This window comes from Lagopus muta, chromosome Z, assembly GCF_023343835.1.
Source record: "Lagopus muta isolate bLagMut1 chromosome Z, bLagMut1 primary, whole genome shotgun sequence".
NCBI lineage: Eukaryota > Metazoa > Chordata > Aves > Galliformes > Phasianidae > Lagopus > Lagopus muta.
Window position 1 is genome coordinate 66,343,762 of NC_064472.1, and position 26,681 is coordinate 66,370,442.

The window sequence follows — 26,681 nt, forward strand, 5'->3', positions numbered from 1 at the left end:
CTTACCTGGCAGAAAAAGACACATTTTGTCTAAAAATCTGATCAGTCAAGGTTTCCCCTGAAGGGAAGGGGGAAGTGAAGGCCAGTGCTGGGGCAACAGCTTCACCCCTCTGTTCAGTCCCATCCTTGCTGATCCAGCTTGCACCTGGCATTGAACAAAAACACAATCTGGGATATTCACACAGTTTGTTTCAAGTGGTATAAACTTACTTACTTCTATGTCTGCTGACTCTCGCAGTCTTTGTTGTGGAAAGGGTAAATGTGTGGCCTATTCATTATTTTATGGATATCCGAGATGCTGTCAAGAGGTTGCATGGTGCTTTATTTCACAAGTCTATTGCAACAATTGTCTTTGACTGAGATGGTGAACTTGGTATCTACAGTGTCACCCAGGCTGGAAATATGCCTATTCTGCTACATTTCTACCCTCTCATTTATGAACAACAGTAAATGTGTGCAGGCAGGATATCGTTATTAGCATAAAAAGTGAACTGAGTGCATTAAATAATTGTCCTCAATTAAAAGTAAGGTAATGTTCACCCTGAACAGTTACAGTGCAACACTAAGTAAAATACGGCTTTGCTTTTGAAAAGCAAGAACCTTTGTTGTAGAGCACAGAAGAAATCTGAGAGACAATGGCATTGCTAGCATTGGCCCAGAAATTGCATGTTTTGTTTGTATGCATCTGGAAACAGCAGGTTTTTTGTTTTTTGTTTTTTTCTTTTTTTCTTTTTTTCTTTTTTTTAATCTCTTAACTTTTGGTATTGGGCATTCTTGCTTTGTCTCTAAGCTGAGCACAATCACCTTTAACGAAGATGTCATCGCCAGCCTTTGCTGATGCTGGGGAAAGGGTACAGCTGTATGTGCAGCTGATCCTCTGATGGAACAATCTTCATAGCTGGATATTTCCCAGTGTGCATTACTCATGATACATTTAACTCAAGTTGCTCTAATGTTATAATTTAAAGACTAAGAGTGTCTCAAAGGATGGCCTTGTTGAAACTCACTGGGTTCTCATATGCACACTTCTCCAGCCTGTCCAGGTCCCTCTGGATGTTTCCCTTCCTTCCAGTGTATTGACTGCATCGCTTAGCTTGGTGTCGTTTGGGTGCACTCAATGCAATCGTCAGTCATCTCAAGATGTTGAAGAGCACCAGTCCCAAGAACAATCCCTGAAGGACACTGCTTGTGACTGGCCTCCACACTGAGACAGAACTATTGATTACAACCATTTGGCTGCAACCAGGCAACCAATTCCTAACCCATCGAACAGTCTTTCCTTCAAATCCACGCCTTTTCAATTTAGAGGGAAGGACATGGTGACAGTCCATGTCAAAGGCTATGCAGGAGTTCAGGTAGATGACATCTGTTGCCCTTTCACTGTCCAATGATGCTGGACTAATTGAAAGAGACTCTTCCAGCAGGAACGTGAAAAAAAATCTGTGCAGAGCTGGAAAAAAGGAGGAGGCTTTAACATATGATTAATTTGCTAAAAAGATTGTTGAAAGTGTAAGGGTGCTTTTTCCTTTTATCTTTCAGTGAAGAACATATCCAGCAGAAAGGCATTGCAAATTATCCAATATTTTTGTCCAAGTTATCTTTGACTACTGAAGGGAACACAAGGATAAACTGTCCTTGCAAAATAAAATTTGTGAAGATCTTGCAGGTATGTGGCAGGAGATGCTGGCTTAGCACCGGTGTGTAACTGTCGTTTACTGGGCAGAACAAAGAGTGATAGACTTTACAGGATACAGAGATAGTTTTAGTTGGGCAAAATAACAAATTCTGAACCAGTATTACAAAAGATGTGTAAACAAAGGAAACGAAGGGGGGTAGCTACTGGGGGATGGCTGGTAGGCAAACTGAGATTTGAACCCTGAGTGTCTTAGCCCCTGAAATGTGAACCCCAAGTATCTCAGCCAATGGGGGAAGGAGGAAAGGCTCACTAGCATCAGAGTACAGCAATAAAAGAGGGGCTATGTCCCCTAGTACTTTGAAAGACCCCACAGGGTTATGCCCCAGTGCATTCTCCTTTTATTTGAATAAAGAAGGCTGCAGAATCCTCTGCCTCTTTTTCAAATAAAGATGATTGAGCAAGTTTATTGGAGCAGAAGTTTTCCTAACATGTATTTTAGCAAATTTCTAAAATGATTTATAATTGAACCGTACAAAGCAACATTTAGCACAGCCTAAGATGTTCATGTAATTCAATTTTATTTCCCTTAAAGAATAATGGGAAGACTCACAGGAAGCATTTTACATGGAAACAGAGCCTGAAGCAAGGATTTTTGTGCTTAACAAAAGATGTCAGTTTGGTTTTCTTTCCTGATGCCTCTTTTATTGTAAATATAATAAAAACCTAGTAAATAGGAGAAAAAAGAAGAAAAGTCTTACTTTAAATAATTAAGATGGATAAAACTATATTAGAAAACCCTGTGGCCAAATCAATTTATTGTTGAGGTATTTGAGAATCTCTATTCATCGACTCCTTGACTTGCTGTGTTATGTTAAGCAGAATACTTCATCTCTGTCCATCTCCACCTTTTGTCCTCTTAGCCTTACTCTCCACTGTTTTTTCATATGGTCTAGCCCAGACTGAGAAAGCAGGATCTCTGGGTACTCTCACAGGGCAATGCTATTTCTTGCTTTTTCTCTCTTAAGGCCATTTGTGATGTTTTTAATTTCTGTAGCAGTAAAGTTAGGTACTAAAAATGAAATAAATTTTCTTTTAGAATAGTTGAAAATTAAATTCAATTCCATAAATCACCTTTAGTAAGATGATTTACATTTAACAACAAATGACAAATTGCAAACAGAATGTTTATGATATCAAACACAGAGGCAGGAACAGGCAGCATGACTAGACTAGATCAAGCATAGTTTTGAAGGCCAACAAAGAAAAAATTGCACCAAAGTGAAGTGTATTTTTGCATAGAGTGTTACACATCCAGAAACTCTTGAATCCAAGGTTCCGTATTATCCAGTATCATTGGTTTGTTCTTTTATCACACTGACAGGCTGGACTTCCACTAGGCCATAATACTTGGATGCCACCATTTTGGAGCCATGTGTTTCCCCCTTAATGTGACTCATCTTTCACTTTTCATACACTTCCTCAGGCAGAGCAGCAGCCCACACAGATGTTCTCATAACGCTGACCTAAATCTGTAACTACTCTGCAGTTACAGATGACCTCTCCAAAGAGAATCCTGGATGTAAGCCACTGCCACCTCAAGCAAATACATCCTATAAATCCTTTTCAGAGCTTTATGAAGCACTGTTTTAAAAATAGTAAAGGAATCAGTTTTTCCAAGAATTTATATTCCTTGTTTATGATCCTCCTTCCTGAAAACATGAAAACATGAAAGTTTGGCTCTGCCTTTACAGGGAGTCAAGCATATCCAGGGATTATTTCTTTGAACTTGAAAACTCCATGTCCTTTGTTAGTTCTGTGTCTATCTGGTACAAGGCTTTATCTTTTCTGCATCTTCTCTCGTAGAGGGGAGCAATGACAGTAAGCTAGCTGTGTGGTTTAAATGGAAATTACAGTCTGATACAGCTGCAGATAGAGAAGCCATATTGGCCACGTTTGCAAGCTGTACATGACCATGTTCCCCCTGTTATCACACCTGTTTCTATATTTTGTCCACTGAATAAGCACTGTTGTGTTCTGGCAGCAGGAGGCTACACACAGTATGTTCTTGCACAAGGTAAACTCTATTTTTCATCTGGGAGGTCTTGGTGTGGAATTCCAGTTAAGTCAAAAGCAGTAGTGTTGAGGATTCATTGGAAACAGCCAATTTAATCCCCTAGCTAGCACAAGTATGTTTTGTTCAATTCAGTCAAGGAATCCAGGCTTATAAAATGCCTTATAATGGGTTTTGAGGAATTGTTTACATGAAAGAATCAAGAGAGATGAAAAACAGAGTGGGTTACTCTTCAGGAACAGGCTGCATACAGGAAATAGGAAACGTATGTGTCAACTTTGCTTCCAAGTTCCAACACTGATGTGAAAGAAGACATAAAGAAGGCCATTTCAGGGAAAAAGTTTCCATTTGCCTGTATAAGCTGAATCACACATGACAGCTAAGAAAAGGCAGCATTGCGAAAGACTGCATAATAGTGCTATTGCTGTGATTTCTGGTTAGGAGAAGCTTAAGAACAGGAAGAACAAGAAGAAAAGAGATGTACTGAACTATTCGCACTCTTATTACTCTGAGTGATAACTCTCAGCCTGATTCTGAACTAGCCATTGAATTTCAGTTACTTTTAATTAAATTCAACTCATCCCTTACTTGAAAACACTCTGTCATTTCAGTTCATGAGGTATTTTGTTAGGTATTGTACTCAGTGGAACTGCAGAGAATATTAATGTTTTCCCAATAGTATATGTAATGGTCAACTGTACCTTCCCACTTTCTTAAATAATGCTACAGCATTTTTAGAAAGAAAAAGTAACTCAGTTATGTGTTTTGAAAAGGAAATTTAAATCCCAGTTCTGTTTTATTTCCACATCTTTATTACTGAGCTTGAGAAAAGATCATCAGAGCTGCTTCTATGTCTTTTCATTTTTCATTCATTCACACTGAATTTATAGCAACTTTCCAAATAATAACGGTCAACTTGGCAGGAATAAATGAAGACCAAATGGTGTAATCCCCACAAGGAAGCATAATTCTGTTATGAAGTATTTACAATAGCAAGCTTGAAAATCCAACAATAGGGTATATTGTTAGTAAGATCTTTATAGCATCCTTTATTAGCTGATTCATTGTTAATGGTAATAAAGAAAGTTCTTCATGTGGCAGTCAACCCAATGTCTACTGTTTCTTTAAGAATCCTCTCAGGTAGAAGAAAATAGAATTCTGAGATAAGTCAATAAATAGAACACGTAGTTGTGAGTGTAGCCTTGCAGAGTTCACAAGTTCCCAGGAATGCAGCTGAACTTTCTGATGCTGCTTTCCTGTGACCCTCCAATAACCCTTATTTCCCCTGCCTCTGTGACCCATTAATGTCTCCCTGTCTCTTCATTGCCTTCATCCTCCTAAACAGGTTGGCTAATTTCCAACTTGGATTCATGCACAGGCCACCCTCCTTGGAAACACTTCCCAGCCTTTGAAAAACCTTTAATAGTAGGGTATCTCTGCTAGCTTGCAAATCCAAACTTCACACACCTCAACCACTCACCTAGCTGAACAATACAAGCTATCAGGTTGAAAGTGGCAAAATTTTGTAGTGGTAAGTGGTACCATTTTATGGTATTAAGTGGTTCTGAAAAGTTAAGATCAGAAAATGTAGACCTTCTGAGACAAGGGAGGTATAGATTAAATATTAGAAGGAAGTTCTTCACACAGAGGTTGTTGACACACTGGAACAGGTTGCCCAAGGGGGTTGTGGATACTCCATCCCTGGAGGCATTCAAGGCCAGGCTGGATGTGGCTCTGTGCAGCCTGGTCTGCTGGATAACAAGAACTGCTCCTGGCCAAGCAGGCTGCATAAGGCCATAGGTATGCCTCTATCACTCCCCTCGCCTTACCCATGCCTAATAACGTGTGGCCTGGTACTCATGTCAGAGGCCTGAGCTATGTCCAGAGGTTGTCAAGGAAATGTGGAAGTGCTGCCTTTGGCAGAAGCATGAAGGCCATAAAGTTGTGTGATGACCAACCTAGGAACAATCCTTCACGTTTTTAGGAATTGCAAATGAGGTCTTAAGGAACAAATGGAAGCTTCTCTGTTTTTTCTGCAAAGTTTTTCCTATCCACACTTACGTCTTGGTTTGCATACCTTGTAACGGTTCACCCCACCCTTATTTATCATGGCAAACCACATGTAAAAGGAGTATAAAGTCAGGATGCTGGAGGACAGCTTTCAGAGTTCCCCTCAGCCTGAGACCTCCAGCTTGCAAGCCCCCCTTCCCTTGGACCCCATCCCACAAAGGAAATGTTGACAAGACAGTTTGTATCACCTTTCCTGCCCTAGTTTACATTCCCTGGAATTTGTGTAACATTACCCAACCTAATGTACCCTCACCTACTCTACTTTACTTCCCCCCCAACCCTGGAATACTGATCAGTCATAGGCTAATACTGTTTGTTTAGAATGCACGTGTTTATAGATCATACGTGCAGCAGTTCGCTTACAGTGCATTTAATAGATTGTCAGGTACACCTGATCTATAAAAGCAAGGGGACTCTTAAGTAAAAGTGAGAGATGCCATCCCACACCATTATGCCTTGACCCTGTCCTTGGTAACACAATATGCAACAATCACCTGTTTCTTCTGTTATAGAAAGAGTTGACAGTAGTGACCTGCTGTCCTTGGCAGTAATCTGTCCATGCAACCACTTACTTGTGACTGAAGTTAGTCTTGCAGTTATTTTGTATTCTTGCAATAGGACAATAATCCTTATATTGACACACTCAGTCTGAATTCTGTCTTCTGATCATAGAAACACAGAACGATGCAGTTATACAATCACAAAATGGCCTGGGTTGGGAGGGATCTTAAAACCCACCTGGTTCCAACCCCTACACTTTGTGCTGGTTGTCCTCCCACCAGATCAGGCTGCCCAGAACCCCCTCCAGCCTGGCCTTGGGCACCTCCAGGGATTAAGCACCCACAACTGCTCTGAGCAGCCCTTTTTTGTGTCTCACCACCCTTTGATCAAGGAAGGATGATCCCCAAAAATGAGGTCTATGAGCTTCAAAAGTTCATTTAGAACTTTAGACAGAGTTGTCTGTATATAGTGACAGCAAATTGAAGAACTGAAATATGTTTAGCTGTCATCTTGAGACTAAACAAACATCCAGCTTCCTTTCATATGACATATTCTTTACCTCCCACATCATCTCAGTGTTGTACTCTTCATGGAAACAAATGCCCCCCAAAAAAAAATCTGAACAAAATTAGTAACTCTGCCAAGTGCTGGAGATGCCACTGTTGGTGTCTACCAACATCACTGTGGAGCAGATTGTACCTTATAATGTATCAGATCTTCCCCTAATTTTGCCAGTAATAGTACATCTAGAAGCTGGACCATAGGCACTGCAATAGTATCATAGCAGTCAGAATCTTCGAACATGTCTTGAATGCCACTGAATTAACCAGTCACACCACCAAGAAGACCTTTTTTCAAGATGCGCTACATCTGTGTCAGAGAATTTGGATCACAGACTATTTCTATACATGAACCCCAATGCCTAGAGTAGTGGGATACTGCAAATAATCAAGACGTCTCAGTACCAAGATGTCTCAAAAGACCAGAGCCCAGGAGATCTGAGGTCCTTCCCAGTGTTTCCTTTAGTTTTACAGCTGAAAATAAGGCAACTTTATCACAGTGCTGAATCCCAGCTTCTGCACTGTGGGAACTGTGGCTGGACTTTCCCCCCAGCCTGTCTTATTCTGCAGCAGGGGAGCTGCGGGGAGATGTCAGTGGTGTGACGTTTTCAGGTTCTAACCCCAATAAATATGGTGAAGGTCTGAGCTTTGGGAGTAGCTAAGAAAGAGAAGATGTATCTAAAACCAGGCGATGAAAGAGAGGAGCTGCACCAGCTGTATTAGGCAACATAAACTGCTAAACATAAGCTGTCTGAAAGCACGTGGGTGCATCTTGATGCTTCAGGAGAGATTTTATAACCAGTTTCTTTCACAGGAATCTCCTGTCTCTGTGCAAATGTTTCTCTGCTGAATAGCTGCTAACAAAAAGGGGAATATTGTTTGAATTAAGAAAACTACTTATTCCTATTTCTTTTGATTTTTCTGTTGAAAGAGAATACTCTCTGCTCTTCTGGGAATTATGTTCCTGAAGGGGACCTTCATGTTCTGCAGCTTAATGGAAGACTCTGTTCAGCAGCTTAGGCAAGATTTGAATGTTACATGCTTTAGCAGATACTAGGTCATTTTATATATTTAATGCGGAACACAATGCCTTGTTATCCCGTAACCTCTACAGTGAATTTCACTTTTTACCATTATTCTTAACTTTGGCTTGGAACATTGGTTTACAGAAGACTGCATGTTCAAAGGCAGCAACTCAGTGTGTAACAACAAAATAAAGAAGACCGCACATTTCTTTCCACTGAATTTGATTCCAGAATACAAACTTTTGGAAAGTGGCATGTTTTTTTTCTGCATTTGTTTCTGCACAAGCTGTCCTTTGGACAGGAGTTTTTAAGAAAGACAGATGTCTAAATTTAGTCCTGGTGTCTAAAATAAATGGCTGGATGTTTTTTTTCTCAGTGGGGCTTGGGACTCCTGATAGCCTATACCACTTTTGAGAATGGGATTTAGCTGCATCATATATGTAGTGCATATATCATATGCAACTATATACAAAGTTCTTCTAAAATCATTTTGAAAGTTAAGCGTGAACTTTCATTAACATAATTTATTCATTTATTTAGCATTTAGCTGCTAAATAAAACTGAAGAAATTGAGATGATAGCAAGTATAATCACAGTCGGAGGGATTCTTATATTACTTATTTGAGGTCACTGATTGATAGATAAAAGCACATGTCCTCTCCTCATTCCTCTTGTCAGCCAGTTTTATATAACCCACACTGGGTGCAGCGTGCCACACAGGTTCATCTGCAGCTGTAGGAAAGGAGATGTTCTCACTGTGACAATGCATAGTACTATATGCTGAAGAACCACTGCCTTGCCCTAAAGGTGATTGTACAGTGAAAGGCACGAGTGTGAAGCAGAGTTCTGTCCATCAAACTCAGTTTTGCATGTTTAAAAAAGGGAGTAGTGGTTGTACAAGGGAAAATGTCCATAGTTATAGCAGCATACAAAAACAAGTTTCAGCGTGCGGTTTGGCACTGTGAATGACCCTGTGAAACACTGCCCTCTTGCACAATGCATCTGCACCCTGTGAGGATTCAGTCACATCTGCTGACTTATTGAACAACAACATTATTACCATTTCTTACTTCTGTGAGTTCTGCAAAGCCAGAATGAAATGTGTTCCTGTCTGCTCTTCCTGGTGTGTGAACAGCAGTTTTCCTCATTTAGATCTAATCAGTTCATTTTTAAATTGCAGAGTAACTAACTGGGCTGTAAGGCCTGCAGTTTGTAACTGAGTGCAAGAATTCACTTTTAGCAATGACTTTCAAGAAGAGAAATGAGATTTATCTCCTTGTGATCCTTGATATTATTAAATTTTTTGAGCTGTCCTTATGTACGGAAGCACACTTTAAAAATAGAGATGAGAATGGAAAGAGTGAAAAAAACATCCTATGATGGCAGGTGGGAAGACAACATCTAAGAAGAGGATAAAGAAAACCTCTTTTCCTTTGATCTAAGCTCTGTGGATGAAGGTGTCCAACTCCAGCTGAAATTTTTCAGAGGTCAGTACATCAAAGTATGTCAAAAAGCACTAAGCTCGTGGAAGGACTGGAGATAAACTATGACCAGAGAAAAGATATGGGTCTCCTTTACAGTCTTCCTCATTTTCCTGCAAATGGTTCTAAACTGCTCACATTACCAGCTATCTAGTTGCTTATTCATTCTGTTGAAGTATACTACTAGAGAAATGAGATGGCAATCTACCATGGTCTGACTGGAACTGCATCAGTTACTCCTGCTTAATGAATGTTTATAGCTTCCAACCCTGCTTTCCGGATCTTAATTCTTGTGGTGTTCTAGTCCCACATGAAAGAAGGACCCACAGGAAGTCTATAAGAGACTTTGAAGACTTTTCCGAGGAGAAAAACAAACATCTGGGGGAGTCCATATTTCACTTAAGAGACCTAGTCAAAGTGGCAGTGAATTATTTAAGCACCTATAAAAAGTCCTGATTTAATAAACATCAGAGGGAGGGAAAAATTAACAACAACAACAAAAAATAAAATACACCCAACATATATATTTAAGAGCATTAATGCTACTGTCTTATCTCTGTGATGAAATGTGACCTTATAATAAAAGCTGGATTTTCCTCCTTTTAAAAATAAAGAGCAGAGTGATTTGGTGGTAGCACATGCAAGCAGTGTCTTTACTTTCCAACCACAGGCATTTTTGTCTATGTGACATTATCTTGGAACTCTCTTTCCCTTAGCAAGTGCAGGATCAACCAAATCAACATGGCTACTGACAAATTCTTGTTCATTTTTGTATTGGCCATTCAGCAGCCTCCATAAGCATTCTCTTCCATTAACTATCCTCTCATCAAGAATGCATGAACACATCTGAGTTAGTTATGTCTGACTGTGTAAAAGAAATAACAGTTCATGCTTAATTGAGTTTCAAGAATCACATCAGCCCAGAAATCCCATTTCTTGCATACAATCTGGACTCTGCTGTGACACCTTAGACTACTGAAGTGATGTCTGGAACTACTGAAACTCAGACTTGTGGTAGAACAAAATGTGTTCTCTTATTTTTTCGTAGACCAAAATGTTTGCTACTGCCAGTGTGAGTATTAACGACTTGCTGTGGGTATATGTTTTCCAGTTTTTTAGACAACAGATGGTGATAATGTTGATCCCAAAATCCTAACAGATGTGTCACTCGCATCTGGTGCTGCCATCTGCTGTTTTCTTTTTATTGCATTGACCAACTAAAAATAAGTGTCCCTTCATATACAGCTTTTTAACACATTCATCTTGAAAACCTGTATAACAACAAAATATTGATTTCTTATCTTCTCCTCACATAAAGTCATCTAGTCACCACGTCAAATGAAAAATCACTCTGGTGCCATGTAATTCATAAGGAAGGTGGGATGTCACCGATAGACTTTGTCTCAGATCTGGCAATTTTAAGAATCTTCTTAGGCACATATATTGCCAAACACAGAAAATAGATGAGAATGTCCAGTGAAAGATTTTTTTGGGATGAAACTTACTGCATATCATCATTGCTAGTGATCACATTTCCTGCCTTACTGTCTTTACACCAATGCCATGTTCATTAAGCTTATTAATTTTCTACAGGTAGCATGTCAGGAGTGAAATGGGGTATTCTGATTCCCTTGGGACAAAAATTTACTAACCTGCATCCTTAGGTACAATTACGTTACCGTTCAGGGTAAATTTAAAACTTAGTATATGACCAGTTCTGACAATTGTCTGCAGTCGTTGCAGAGCAGAATGCACTCCCAAAGGCTGTGAAATGTTCTGCTGGATGATCTGAAGAGCTGCTCCTCAAGTTGCCTATAGCCCTAGTGCACAGGGCCTCTTGCTTTTCAGAGAGAAGTCTGTGGAAAAGGCTGCTTTCATACAGCCTCTTGCTGTTACTATGTGTTTACACCAATCTTTTTCCTCGGACAATTCAAACCTGTGATGAGGACTCTGACTAGAATAGGAGGCCTCCTGTTCTCCCATTGAAGTATGTGGATAATTAAATAAGAAATGGGAGGGTGGCTTATTCCTGGATGACAAATATTTATGGAGAAGAGCTTGGAAGGCAGTCTTATTGGGTATGCTTAAGAAGAAATTAAAAGCTTTGTTCAGTAAGGGAGGTTTTGACCTCATGTAACACCATAACAGCAGCCTGGGGCTAACCTCAAGTAATGTCAGGTCTATAGAAAGCACGCATCTTTGTAGACTCTGAGTTGAATGACTTCATTCGTGGTAACACAGACATACTTAGCAGTCATGAACAGAAGGGAAAAGTAACGTGGCACCAGAGGGAAGCGTAACTACACTGTTAGGTGTTTGTAGGTATTTTTATAATAACACCAATAGGCCTTTCCTACTACCCTTTCTAAAAGGAAAAAACAATGCAGGGAGCAGACAGCCCAGCCAAAATAGTTTGGGTTGGAAAACTGTGATGATTCTAAAAATAGCTTTGTTTCAAACAGCAGGCCTCCAGATGTGACATTTGGGATAGGCACACTCTGAAGAGAAAGAGAAATGAAGGATAAATGCGATCAGCTGTAACAGTTCCAAATAAGGCATATCATAGCTAGGATTCCACAGTCAAGCAATGAAAGAGCAATTACTACAAACTGTAAACATATTCTTCTTCGTGTTTTCTTATATAGCTTACCATCTTTGTATTTGCAGATAAAGACTTCTATATGTAACTTAATAGATGGTGATGCTTGAAATCACAACATTTCTGGAGAAAGTCCTTCCATTCTTATAGAGATCTGATTCATTTTAATTCATTATGATTTATGCTATTGATTTTGCACAATTTTTAATTGTGAAAGTTACAAAGCAGAGATGTTCTGCTTGAGCAGATTTCTTAAACATTTATTTCACCATTTAGGATCAATTATTGATTCAGCCCCAACAGATTAGTTTGGAAAAGACAAACCTTTATTTATGTGCAAGACTAGTTTTGCTAAGTTGAGGCATAATAACTACCTGAAAGCACCCTGAAAGGATCTGGAGGGGTCACAGTATTGCTTATCTGAGCAAGTTTGTAAGTGAAACCATCCCTGTGATTTCTGAGCTCTGGGAATCCATAGAAATTGCTCTGGATGTATATGGCTAAGTTTTGTCTTGCAGGTCTCTGGAAACTGTTTTATAGTAGCTTTAATGCTACTATAAAATTTGCTTTAATTACAAGAGTAATGGATTTGAATGAAGCAGTTTGAGACATGGTGGAAATATTTTTTCTATAAACAAACTTGATTTTACTGTGAATTTCTGTATTTCTGTTACATTCGTAGTGCATATTTAATTTTTATGTGATTTTTCACTTTCACCTTATCAGATGGTGGATCAGATGGTGGATAAAGAAAGAGTAACTGGTGTCATCTACCTGGATTTCCCAAGTTTTTTGACCTTGTATCACACCAAATCCTTATCACTAAATTTGAGATATATGGATTTGAAGGTTGGTCTATTTAGTGGATAAAGAATTGGTTGGATGATCATAACCAGAGAACTCTATGTCCATGTGGAGGCTGGTCATGAGTGGTGTCCTCCAGGCCTCTACTGTGGGACCGGTTCTCTTCAACATCCCAATCAACAATGTAGACAGTGGGGTTGAGTGCACCCCACTGATGACACCACGCTGAGTGCTGCAGTCAATGCAAGAGAAGGGATGTCATCCAGGGAGTCTTGGATAGACTCAAAAAGTGGGCTCATGGTAACGTAATGAAGTTCAACAAGGCCAAGTGCAAAGTGCTGCACTTAGGTCAAAGCCATCTCAGATATGAGAACAAACTGGGAAAAGAAGTCCTTGAGAGCAGCCCTGCAGAGAAGGACTTGGGCTGCTGGTGGGCAGAAAGCTGGGCATGAGCCAGCAGTGTTTGCTTGCAACCCAAATGGCTGGCTGTATCCTGATCTACATTAACAGAGGGGTGGGAGCAGGGCAGGGAGGGGACTGTCCCCCTCTGCTCTGCCCTGTGAGGTTCCATATGGAGCACTGCATCCAGGCCTGGGGACCCCAACACAAGAAGGATGTGGAGCTGTTGGAGCAGGCCCAGAGGAGGGCCACAAAGATCAGAGGGCTCTCTCCAATTGAGAAAGGCTGAGGAAAATGGATTTGTTCAGACTGGAGAAGATAAAGCTCTGGGGAGACCTCATTGTGGCCTTCCAGTACTTGAGGAGATCTTGTAAGCAGGGGGGAGAACAACTTTTTAGGCAGTCTAATAAAGTTAGGGCCAGGGGAAATGCTTTTAAACTAATAGAAGGGAGATTTAGGTTAGATATTAGAAGGAAGTTTTGTACTCAGGGCATGGTAAGGTGCTGAATGAAGTTGCTCAGATAAGCTGTGGATGCTCCATCTCTGGAGACATTCAGAGTCAGGTTGGATAGGATCCTGGACAGCCTGAGTTGGTGGAAGGCAACCCTGCTCATAGTGGCAGGGTTGAAACTGTGTGATCTTTAAGGTCCCCTCAAACCTAAGCAATTCTATGATTCTTTGAAATCTTTAATTTGTTTTGAAGAGATACATTTTTTTTTATTGTGATGCCTTATACACTGGAAATTACTCTCACAGTGCAGGCTAAGCAAGCTTGGTTTCCATTTTTGGACTAATACTCACTTTTACCATCCTGGAACTATGAAAATCATCCCTAGAAACTGAATGTAAATCAAATTGATCTTTCCTAGTTTGCATCCAATAAATCATCTATTTTACCGAATAGCAGGAATGTAGCTAATGGAAACTGGAAAGGAAAATGTGTTCTTATACTTAGCATTCTTTGGAAAAATATTTTTTAAATGTTATAAGCATACTCATAGCAAACATTCACACTCAAAAGAGCTCTCTTACCCCAGGAGTTTATTCTACAATGTCCTCACCTAAATATCTCAGGAGTTCACAGTGAAGTATGCACTGTTTTCAGAAGACTCAGTGGGGACCCGGAGTCTTTTCTCCAAACAGGACACTTGTTGGATTTAGGTGAAAATTGATAATGAAAAGTTAAAAGGCATTCTTTAACCAACAGTTGAAAAGGAAGAGAATGTATTTATCTTCTCAATAATTTTGTCTAAGGAAGCTATTTGAAAGTTGATTAGATGAAAGTGTACTCAGAATGTCAGCCTTTGAATAAGTTATATTTCAAACCTTGCAGACAAAATCTGACTTTGCACACCAGAAATACACTTTGTAGAGTTGTATTTCTTCATGTAATTGAGTTTACATGTGTGTTACAGGAAAGAAAGATGCAGATCTCTAATGAGATTTTCAGACTGTAGCATAAACACAAGAAGAGCTGCCCAGAACTTCTTGAATACACTGATGTGCTGACTGGGGAAGTCATAAATACTGGAATAGGTTATGCTTTGCCTTACACAGCAGCAGAGGTAAAAATTAAATCCCCACCTCCCTCAGTTGAGTGAGAAAGGCCTTCTGTGCTTGGTTGGCCACCATCCCCCTCTGCTTTTAGGAAAGGGAGTAGGTTGTCTCTTACTGGCATTATGCATTCAAAAGTAAAGGAAACTGTGACAATTTCAGGAACCTTCACTATGCCCCAACATGCTGCCTCTGCAACCTGCTCCTGCTTCTAGCTGCTCCTTGTGAAGGGCTGGTGCTTACACCACGCCTAGAGCAGAATATGCCTACAGACACAACTGACTCCTTAATCTGTACCACAGTAATTATATATTTTTCAAGGTTCCAATGTGTATTTGTGGTGTTAGGGTTGAGGGATTTTTTTCTCACTGATGTTTTTTTCCTTATAAACAAAAGGAGGTCTGCAGTGCAGAACCAGGGACTGGGTTGGAGTCCAGCTCTGCCCTCTCTGAAGTCACCAGCTAATTAGCATTTAGGTCTTCGGGATAAACAAGCAAGAGATCCTTCTCCCAGTCCTGAAATATCCTGGATCAGTTTTAAACCCCCAAGGCCAAAAGTGCCAGCAGCGAGCTGATGAGTGGTAGTAATTCTGCATTACAGAGTCCTGTGTGAGTAGATACTCATACTGTCCAGGCTGGCATAATGCATTCTGGGGTTTTTCTGCAACAGGAGAATCAGCACTTCAGCTGAGCAACATCCTGATGCTGCTTGCCATCTACTTGGTAGATTAAAAACAGGCTCTGGTCTCCAAAATGGTCAGCTTGCTGCAGCAACTTGATTAAGCAGAGGGGTTGTTTCTGGAGGAGAAGGGTCAGCATTTCCATGACTGTGACTGTATAACGTAAAAGAGCTAGACTTGGTACAGCTAGGTATCAACTGGGGGACACACATGAATTTTCAGCCTAGTATTTGCAGAAGGAGCCTACCTGTTCCAAATGGACAGTTTACAGGGCCATACCCCTTTCAAGACTGAATCCAGATGCAATGAATCATAGAATCATAGAATCACAGAATGACCTGGGTTGAAAATGACCACAATGATCATTTGGTTTCAACCCCCCTGCTATGTGCAGGGTTGCCAACCACTAGACCAGGCTGCCCAGAGCCACATCCAGCCTGGCCTTCAATGCCTCCAGGGATGGGGCATCCACTATCTCAGATACGTTCACTCTGAGTTCATGTGTATGAAATAGTTTTTTAACCTGCATGTTTATTTTCATTCAGAATTGTTCTGATTCAAAATTATTGCTGAAAACAATGTTTATTCTTCCTTATAGATGTTTGCAGACATGAGTGATAAGACGGCCACCAATTGTGGTTTGTGACATGCATGGCTATGAGTATGGAACAAAATCTGTTAGTATACATAAGCCACAATGCTTGAAAAAAAAAATGGCATCAAGAGCATGACAAGCACTTGGTAAAGATGTTGAAAAAGGCCAGAGCTCAAGAAGCCTGAAATCAGTCCCTTACAAGGTAAGGTACACACCAAACACAAGACCAGTGGAAGGAAGTGGGAGGAAACAAAAAAGAATTTTAAGCACTTTCTTATCGGTTAGCAAGTACTCCTTTCTCTCATCTATTCTGAATGGAGGGCAGTCATCATGGCTTGTTTTAAGCCTTCTTTTAAGTGTCCTATTCTTTCTTTTGTGCTGCATCCCAGCATGGTCCATGTGTCAATATGTTCCAAACCAGAATACAAAAATGTTATCCCAGCGCTTCATCATTAATTTTAGAGCACTTTTAACATTGAAGAAATGTACGTCTCAAAATGAGCAAAAGCACCTAAGAATAATGTGCATATTTGAAACGTGCAGTCATTAAAACAAAATACCCCTCAGGCATCATTGGGATTGATATTTCAGCTGGTTTTACACCTATACTGTTAGTTTTAATACAGGCCCAGCACTAGCACTCACCCAGTGCTAGGCCATGATTGACCTTGAAAATAGGATTTCTGTGGTGAAACAAGAAATACAATATGATATGAATGAGGATTGGAAGAGAATAAGGCATTTTTTACAGCTATCTAAAATATATGCTATGTTTTCATGGTTTTGTTAAAATACAGGTATAGATGAAAAAGTAGCATTGTCTACAATGAGTATTCAAGGAATGGCTTTGGTCCTCTCTTATTTTCAGGCCTTAGGTGATTACTTTGTGGTACACTACAATATTAACATAATGGGAAAAATTATGTGCAGTACAAGATGAGCTTTCATTTTGTGCTGATTATGTATGTTTGTGCACTGATTTCTGTTCTTTAAGATGCCTAGATCCCACTTCTTCAAATAAATGAAACAGACAATCCCCAGCACCCAGTAGAGTGGCTCCCACACATGTCCCAGAGGTGTGTGCTCACTGTGGGACCGAAAGGAAATTTTAGCCATGCTTTGCCTGGAAGTTGCTCCCCAGATCTCTCTATACTTACATACAATTATTACATTTCAGCTGGATGCTTTCCCTGGACCTGCCAGCTGTTCTGAGACACTTTGTGCCAAGTTTGGACCACTTGGTCACAGGCAGTTAATTCACCCACTTTTTATTTTTGTTCTCAGTAATTTCCCATAGTTCCCCTTAATGTCTGGAAAAACAGACAAATTCTCCAGCTCGTTGGGAAAGAGTCATACACTAGATCAGTTTACAGTAGCATGAAGAAATATGTTTCCAGAAGACACATACAGAAGAGAGTGGAACCAGTGAGGACCCTGACAGGCTGAACAAAACAGCAATAATTGCAGATCACGTAGTGTCAAATCAAGGCTTGGTTAACAGATGCCAAACAGTAGAGTTAAATCTGCAGTAAAAGATAGGTTTGAAAGACATTCTGATTGCATCTTCTCTTTTTGTTGTTAGGATTTTTTTTTTTTTAATTACACATTTTTTGTAGTAAAAAAAGATGGAGAAAATGAGAATTCTGCCTGAAGAGGAGAGCGCAAAAAGACAACTCAGGTTATTTTGAATACGCTGTTCTTATTTTGATGGAGCCGAATCAGAAAGACAACCGCTCTTTGAGAGAACAATCCAGCAGAAGGCTCCCAGATATGAATCAGAAGATTGTCTCACTTATGCAATGAGTCATATCAGGCGCCGCGCATCTCCCGCGAGGTGCTGTGTGCCCACATTTCCCCAGGGGGCTCTGATCTGCTTCCAGCATCTGTCCCGAAATGCCTGCTGATGCAAGTCTGATCCGTTCTGTAGTTTAAGCTAAAACTGTTCCCCCTGCGGTTGCCTCATGCTTCTGGCCTCGAGAAAGTAATCTGTGTTGCTCTTTTTCCGTAAGACTTACTCTCAATCATCTGGTAAATGCTATAACTGACCTTCAGACCACATACACGTACCGCATGTCTCGCAGTTTCTCAACTTGGGAAGGAGGAGTTACCCTTGTTGAATGGAACAGGCAGCGTTCAAAAAAAAAAAATCTCAGAAATATTAACTTCTTACATAAAACTTTTTATAACTTACATAAATTTTTTTTCTGAAAACTCAAGTGTCACGGGAAGACAACCGCTGCCCTGATTACACAGTGTTTTGTTTGTGGAATGCCTAACACATGCTTGCAAGGAGAAAGTCATCTCTCTCTTATTTTTTATAGTCAATAAACTTTCCAAAGTACAGAAAATACACATTAATTTCCTGCAAGCAAAGGGGATATTTGTCTCAGCCAAGAAAAGAAACACTACTTGGTTGCTCTTCTAACAAAAAGAACATTAGGAACAGGCATATTAAGAGATCTAAGGCTTATTGTGGTTATGTGAACCATTGGATATGAATCATATTAAAACTGTATGGCCTTTAATGAAGAGCTCTATCATGTGCCAATGACAGAAACCATGAAATATTTTTAAATGCACAAACCCCTTTCTTTTTAAAATGGTCTGCTGCTTACATATCAAAGACAGAAGCAGTTTTTTCAGCCTTTTTCTGTATTGTCATACCTTTTGGAAAGGATGAAGAAGGATGAAGAAAACTCATCTTCAAATCAAGCCATGCATATTTTTTCTTTCCAGGCTTCAAATGATCTTAAGAACTAAATTCAGGTACTAAGCAACCTACTTGCCCTTTTTGGAAATGCGTTTGACACAGCACAAATGTGCAAAGCCATTTCTATGTGAAAGTGAACAAGATATTTTTTATACTCAAATACATCTGGTGTGAGGGTTTAAAGAATACTCCTGAGCTTTCAGAGCAGTCTCTTTTCCAGCACTGGAAAGTAACCGAGGGGAAAACTGGATTACTGTCTAGGTGAGAATTGATACATTACTACTAAGAGCTCATTGGAAGCTGTGGCTTTAAGGAGCTGTAGGTTTTGTCTGTAGACTTTTAGACTCACCCGAGCTTTATTCCAGTTATTGGCAAAACTTGCATAGCCTTCACAGGGAGAAAAATGGACTTCTTGTCCAGAGCAGTACAAAGAGCATATTCTCAAGTACAATGTGCTCCCTCCCATTCCCATAGTCAGACAACATGTGCTTATTAAGCAGGACTTGAATAAAAGCCCAAAAGTGAAATTTGCTGATAATAATATGCATGCAAAGATGTTAATAATTAGTTGAGAATGCATATCATAACACACAGCATGATGTTTTCTCTGTAGTCTCATACAACACAGAATGGTTTAGTTTGAAGTTAATTTAATTCAACCCCTGGGACAAAAACAGGGTCTTTTTAATATATTTTTTACTCTCTTCTTTTCTTTTCTTTCATTTCTTTCCTTTTCATTTGCAAAAGCAATATGGTTTGGTTAAACTGAAAGACTCAGTCAACAGGTATTTCCTGAAAATATTTTCCATAAAGAGTTGAATGTGGGTCTCCAGAATGAAAACTGATACTTTCTTTTTTTAATTTTCCAGCCAAAGGTTTCTATGATCTTGATTCTTTAAAATAGGCTGCCTGGATCAGCGCCCAGAACCAGCTAGTTCCATGTGATGTTTGTGGGCGTACTTTCCTTCCAGGCAGACTGATCATACACCCAAAGTCCTGTAAACTGAAACCTGCAGCATGAAGTGAATGGAGCATGCTTGCATACACACACGCTCACACACACTTGTACGTGTGTGTGTGTGCATGAATACACATGCGTGTGCCTTTCATACAAGCAGCAAGAGAAATAAAATCCAACTGGAAAGCCATGGGAGTGAAAACTGCAGTGCAATGTCAAATCACGTGGTACAAAAGTCTCCAGAGTAAAAACAACAGTCTCAACTGAGGGTAAGTTCAAATATGGTGATATTTAGCCCAACAGTAGCAAATATCTTTCCTCATTTCAGAGTTTCATGTAGCACCACCTTGAAAACACAACTTGAGAGAGATGACAAGAGAAAGAGAAAGCTTGAAAGCAATGCTAAGTATCATATTCTGTCTTTTGATCCTGATTTAGGAGATTGAGATTAGATATTAGGAGGAAGTTTTTCTCCCAGAGGGTGGTGAGGCACTGGAACAGGTTGCCCAAGGAGGCTGTGGATGCCCCATCCCTGGAGGCATTCAAGGCCAGGCTGGATGTGGCTCTGGGCAGCCTGGTCTGCTGGTTGGTGACCCTGCACATAGCAGGGGGTTGAAACTTGATGATCACTGTCGTCCTTTTCAACCCAGGCCATTCTATGTTTCTATGATTCTATGATCCTCTGCTTTGATTGGTTTGGGAGAACCCAACAGAAGTATTTTCCCAGTTTGTTTCTGATTCATTTTTCTGCTCTCATCTCCCTTGACCTAATGTAACATGCCCTGCAGTCCCACTCCTTTCACAGCCTTTCAGATTTAGATATCTGTGTCTTTGAAAGAACTTGTGCCTGGTGTATGCATTTCTTAAGTAATGTGCCATGTTTTGGTATTCAGCAAGGGACAGAAAGCAATAAGATTTTTCACTGCAGAGATTCCCAAGAGTATCTCAGAGGTACTCGTCTTGTGATCTTGCTTTTCAGAAGGTCTGTGAGACAAGGAGAGATGGTTTAGCGTCTGAGTTTCCTTGTCAGCAGGTAGATTTGTCTACATGACTTGCCCTGAGGCCAGTCACCTACTGCTTCAGAAACTGAGACTTCAGAAGACTTTTAGGAAATGAGAGTTTTGATGAGAAGAGGAATCTCAACAGAAGCAAAGCCAAAGTGATGTTGATCAGGAAAACTGTCTTTCAACAATGATTTGCCTTTCCTCCCATCAGTGTTTTCTGGTCAGAGTAAGGACCTTCAAATGAATTGGGCTAATGAGAGAACCCATGTAGCATCTTTGTTGTCGTTTTTGTTTGATTTTTGGGTTTAGGTTGTCTCCCTACCCTACCCCCCGATCCATCAGTGGATGATGGTTCATTGACTCCAAACAGAGCTTAAATCCACTCAGTACCCAATGTTCATAGCCTTATGGTACAGTACTGTTTATGAAGCTGCTGACTGTCACATACAGACATTCCCTTACAAAGGGATATATCTATGGGGAGGAAGCAGAGCCAGGCTGTTTTCAGAAAACACCTCAAAATAACCTCTTCTTGGAGTACTTCTTGCCTGAGAATGATACCCAGTGTGATTTATGCTCAGCTTTATTAAGCAACCCGCCAAAAATTATATGTTAGAGGAGCATATCTTTGTCACAAGCCTGATAAAACATATTCTTCTGTCAAGTCGACACAAGTACAGTGTGTCTTATTATCTGCCCTCTGTGACAGATGTGATCATAACAGAGTGTCAGGGTGAGTGTTATAGAGGAAAGCACTAGCAGAGGTGTTTGACTGTGTCATTTTTAAAAATTCTATGTTACATTGCAGAATCAGTATCAAAACACATCCATGAGTAGGTTAAACACATGAAGGAAGCAATACTAACTCTTAGCAAGGCACAGCAGAGAGTACTTTTTATTGTTATCTGAGTTTGAAGTGTTTTATTAAATAGTCAGTGAGGTTATTCAGAAGATATGACAAAATCCAGTACAAGCTGTTAAGCAGCAGTAGGGGCTTTCTGTATCTTATGCATGTTTTCACCTTCAGACATAAAACCCTGGAGGTGTCTCTTCTGCACCGTGTGAATTTTCCCAGAAGATTTGCACCTACTGTTGTACTTACACAGAGCAGATTAAATGAATGTCCTCATACACACAAAATGAAATATGTGTATCAGATTCTTTTCTTTTCTGAGATATGAAGCTCTGTGATTTTTGTTGTAAGTGAAATGAGGAGCGATACCATTGTTTAGTTATTAGAGGAACACTCCTGGCTCCAGCTCTGGCGGACTGTTCATTCAGACAGAATTCTTTGGCGAAAGTAATTTCCAGAACAATCAATGGCACATCAGAAGCCTTTCATCTTCAGAATGAGAATTGCATTGTTTGATGATAGATGTCTTCAGAAGTTAAAAGGTTCAATTTCTGCTTTACAGCACAAAGCTGTGTAAACGCTGCAGATCTGTCCCACTGAGTGTCTCCAATGTGAGGAGAGTCACCAGTGGAGTAACCACTACTATCCTTCAACTTTTAGGCTGGAACCATGCATATGACTTGGGGGATAAACAGAGGCAATGGTTTGTGATTGCCATATGGGGAGCTTTGGCAGGCAACATGAACTGCAAGAACCTGGAATCTGTTGTAATTCACAAAGGTGCTGGCCCATTGATGAGTGGCTTGATAGTTGGAGGATTATAAGTGTAATGCACTCTCACTTTCTTGTCCCCTCTTCCATACCTCGGATCCATCATTTTTCAGACATGATTCTTATTTGCCACATCTGCCTCACTGAGTCACCAGGCTTCATTACAGCCAGAAGTGGTTTTAAATGAAATAAACACCTTTTGTGTAGACAGTAAAATCTTTGGCATTAAATATCTATCCCAGCTTTTCAGAAGGATTGAGCTGACAGAATCCTTGTACCATTCTGAAAGTTGGACTCAGGGTCCTGCTGACTTTAGCTCTGTCAGAAATTTTACCCAGAACATTTCTTCCGTATTTCATTTTAAGTTTTTCATCCTATCTATTTTTCCTTTTCAGGATTATTATCCCAAAAAGCAATAAAATTTGTCTGACAAGCTAAGCAGAATGATTATAAACACTCACAAATTATCATAGAATTATAGAATCACAGAATGGCTTCAGTTGGAAAGGACCTTAAAGACTCATCATATTCTAACCCCCATGCCATGGCCATGTTTGCCACTCACCAGAGCCCATCCAAGCTGGCTTTGAACAACTCCAGGAATGGTATACACCCACAGATCTCTGGGCAGCTTATGCCAGGCCTCACTGCCCTCTGAGTGAAGAATTCCTTTCTAACATCTCACCTAAATCTCTCCTCTTTTAGTTTAATGGTGTTCCTCCTTGTCCTATTACTATCCAACCGTGAAAAAAGTTGGTCTCCATACTTTTGGTGTTGTGTATCTTACCCAGAAATAGCCCTGCACAGGAGCTTTTATCTTAAGCCTGAAGTACAATTTCCATGTTCATTCTTCAACTTGGCAAAGTGAGAACTGCTTCTGTCTGTAAGTTACTGCAGCAGAGGTCTGAATTTAGCACGGTATCTGTGAAACAGGAAGCCTTACCACTCACAGATGCAAGACACTATTGCACTGTGAAGGCTGTTGGTGAGACAAGGGCATATACAAACTCAGCAGGAAGCAGCAGCTCTCACAGAAAACTCAGAGGTTGTGATACCCCCTTCCCTCATAGCATCCACATTACTGATGTAGTCATTTTCAAAATACACAAGGATACAGAAAGCACTGACAGTAGAGAGTATCATCTGCTTCAAACACTACAGAAGTATCATCATTGCTCTCACCCTCAGGTTACTCTTTCATAAGCTTTTCAGCTATGCCTACTGGTCCTGACCTCAGTTTGTGCCGAATATGATGGTGAATTCTGTGGCAAGATTTGCTCACAGGGTAAAGCACTGGCAATGTTTTTATGGTTTGCACTTAGCAGAGTTGAAGTGTGATCTTACACGCCTTGTTTGCTATTGCTTGGAATTTATCATTCAGACTATTTTTTGCAGAAGAGGAAAAGGAAATGAGCAACTGAACTACTTTGCCTGCTTTGTTTCTATACTTCAGTAATTTGTCACTTAATCTTATCTCATCCAGTTGGCTCACAGAGATTCTGAGCTCAAACTCATGTTTCCTACTGGTACACTACATTTTAAGAATTGAAAAATGTTTTCCTGTACTTTAAAAACAATGACATTTCATCTAGTTTGCTACAAATGTGCTGACAGCAGCTGAAAATGTTCCTGGGCAAAATGTAGAGAAAGTCAGAACCTGAGTTGACAAGAAAAGTTCAGCATTAAAAAAATGAATGTCCTGAATTAGACTGCAAACACACTCTCTAATTGTTTTCATTCAATCTGTTGAATCTACTATTCACATTAAAGAAAGTCATTCTAGAAGAGCAGTCCTGAATATCTTAGAAATTTAAATAAGTTTAGCTATAGACTTCAAAAATGGGATATTAGTGAATGAAGCCATAGCTGCAGATAAGGACTATAAAGATCTCATATACTGAAGAGTGGTAGGAAAAACTGTGTAGTAGGCTTCCACAAAAGGGCTTCATATACCCATTTTTTAAAGACTGCCAGGACTTATCAGACTGCATCCTGAGGAACAAAAAGCCTGCAAATGTAATGTCAGTTTCTGTTTGAAATGTAGCATAGAATGTACATACTCACAGATCTGTTAGATCTCTCTCGATGAAATAGACATGAAAAATTACGGCACTGCGTAGAAATCAGACTTTCAGCTGTCTTATCCACTGGCAGTGTGCAGGCTTACAATTCAGTGAAGGCTTTGTAAACATAAAATTTGATACTGCACTCATTGAAGACAGTCAGTCACAGTGGCACACGAATATAGGATGAGCTCTGAAAAGCAAGGGGTTGATCAGATATCAATATGTATGTCCCTAAACCAAATTATTCCCTGGAGGATTCTTTGATGGTATGAAATCCTTCATGATTTTTGTTTGCTTAACAACAGTATTGGACTATTGAGAATTATGTATATTTTTATTATTCAGTTGGACTTTATCTAGCTGGTTGGTGCACGGTGAAGAAGGCTCTCATCTGAATCTGTATTTTTGCCAGGAATCCTGCCTGCCCAGGTGGATAGTTTTGCTCCTTTCTCACTGGGATAGTGTTTTCTGAATTCTGCATTTTTATTTTATAACAACCAAATTGGCCTCAAGTGAGTTTGCTGTAACTAGAGACATGTCACACTCAACAAAACAGTAGGGTTGTGAAACAGAGGGATCCAGTTGCTGTGTGAGCTCCACTAGGAAGGAGGAGTGACCAGCCTGGAAAACCCTCACAAAAGATGCCTGAGGAAGTTCTGCAGCCAGAAGCAACAGAAGGTGGGATATTTTTCAGTCTGGATATTCAGTCATCAGTGCAAACAGTGTATTTGTTCCAATCGTATTAACTGATTCCCTCATGGCATCCACATTACTGATGTAGTGATTTTCAAAATACACAAGGATACAGAAAGCACTGACAGTAGAGAGTATATCATCTGCTTCAAACACTACAGAAGTATCATCATTGCTCTCACCCTCAGGTTACTCTTTCATATGCTTTTCTGCTATGCTTACTGGTTCACTGCATCCTCTCCAAAAACCTTCTCATGCTTCTTCTGCTTCTCTTCCAGCTATTTCCTCTTGCCTCTACCTTTTCTTTGAACATAAACGTACTGCTTGTCTTTAGCTACCTCAAGACAAACTAAGATTCTTAAAATTCTAATTATGGTTGTGGTCTGATATTTGGAGGCAACTACTGTCATATTGTTTTCACTCATGCTGCATTTGTCTTGCCTATTTAGATTTATAAATGTTTGGAACAGGGACATTCAGAAGACAGAATTCTGAACCTGGATATTCCATTGATTCAGTCCCCAGTCCACTGAGATACGCAATATTACTGACACTAGTGCATTGCAAGGGTTAGGGATTCATCCTAAAACTATCTTAGAAAAAGAAAAGTTCTGGTATCTGCAGTTCAAGAAAAAAATGTAATAATCTGCAAAAGGTTGAGAAGAGAATCACGGATTTCTAGTCTTATGACTAGAAAATCTACTTGATAAGTAAGAGGAGCTTATACGACTTAACTTTTCAAAGAGAAGATTAAGAAGTTCTTCACTTATGACTGGTACATATCCAAATTAAAAGCCCTTCTTTAAAGAAGAAAAGATTTAACAAACTGTAAGGGCAGAAATTTGATGCTAGGCAAACTCAGAAATAAGAAGTCAGACAGAAATTTCAAACACTGGAACAGTTCATTGAGATTTGCTGTGGGATTATCTATGGCATGTTTTTTATAAACTAATCGTGGAGTTTTTACAAATAAATAAATAAGTGAATTCAAGCTGATCTTGTATTACAAAATAGTCTATGTAACATTGGAGTTGAAGATTCTTACAGATTATGATGAAACATAATATTGGACATAGTTTTGAGGGGAAAAAAAATGTAAAAAGCTGAGAAATACAATAAAAGCACCCAATGATGTATGTGAATGAGGTAGCTAATACTTCAGTGGTAGCAATTAAAATGTAGAAAATAAAATATGAATGACTTTTAAGTCTTTGTGTCTTTGGTAGCCCTTTATTTGAAGCATATTGTTCTCAACCCCATCAAACACCTGAATAACAGGAGAAAACAGGAGAAAATACTGTAAAAAGTCACCACAGCTCTCCTGTAGTTGGCTTCCTCCTTCCTGCTGTGCTCTACCACTTAGCACCAAGAGCACATACAGTCACAGGATTCCGGTTCCATTTATTTAACCTTGAGATGTTGTGTGCCTGTATTACAAGTTTATCCCATTCAGGTAACACAGTGGACTAGCTACCAAATTCTTCACTGATGTGCTATTAGAGATACCTGGTAGCATTTCCAGAATATCTGGTTTAGTAAAACTTGCATTTTATAAAAGACAAGGGGGGATGTTTATGATCTGTGAAGCTGAACTGCTGTGTAGGATCCCTATCAATGAAGAATGAAGGGATCTTCTATCCTGTAGAGTTCACA

The 26,681-nt window shown here is 39.8% G+C and overlaps 1 protein-coding gene across 1 annotated transcript; it reads left to right on the forward strand.

Moving 5' to 3' along the window:
• Positions 1-12,852: 12,852 nt before the first annotated feature.
• Positions 12,853-19,704, forward strand: LOC125687409 (zinc finger protein 474). The gene is given in 5 exon segments (XM_048932537.1): positions 12,853-12,937; positions 15,994-16,082; positions 16,084-16,131; positions 16,133-16,175; positions 19,553-19,704. Coding segments are annotated over 5 exon segments (417 nt in total).
• The last annotated feature ends 6,977 nt before the right edge of the window (positions 19,705-26,681 follow it).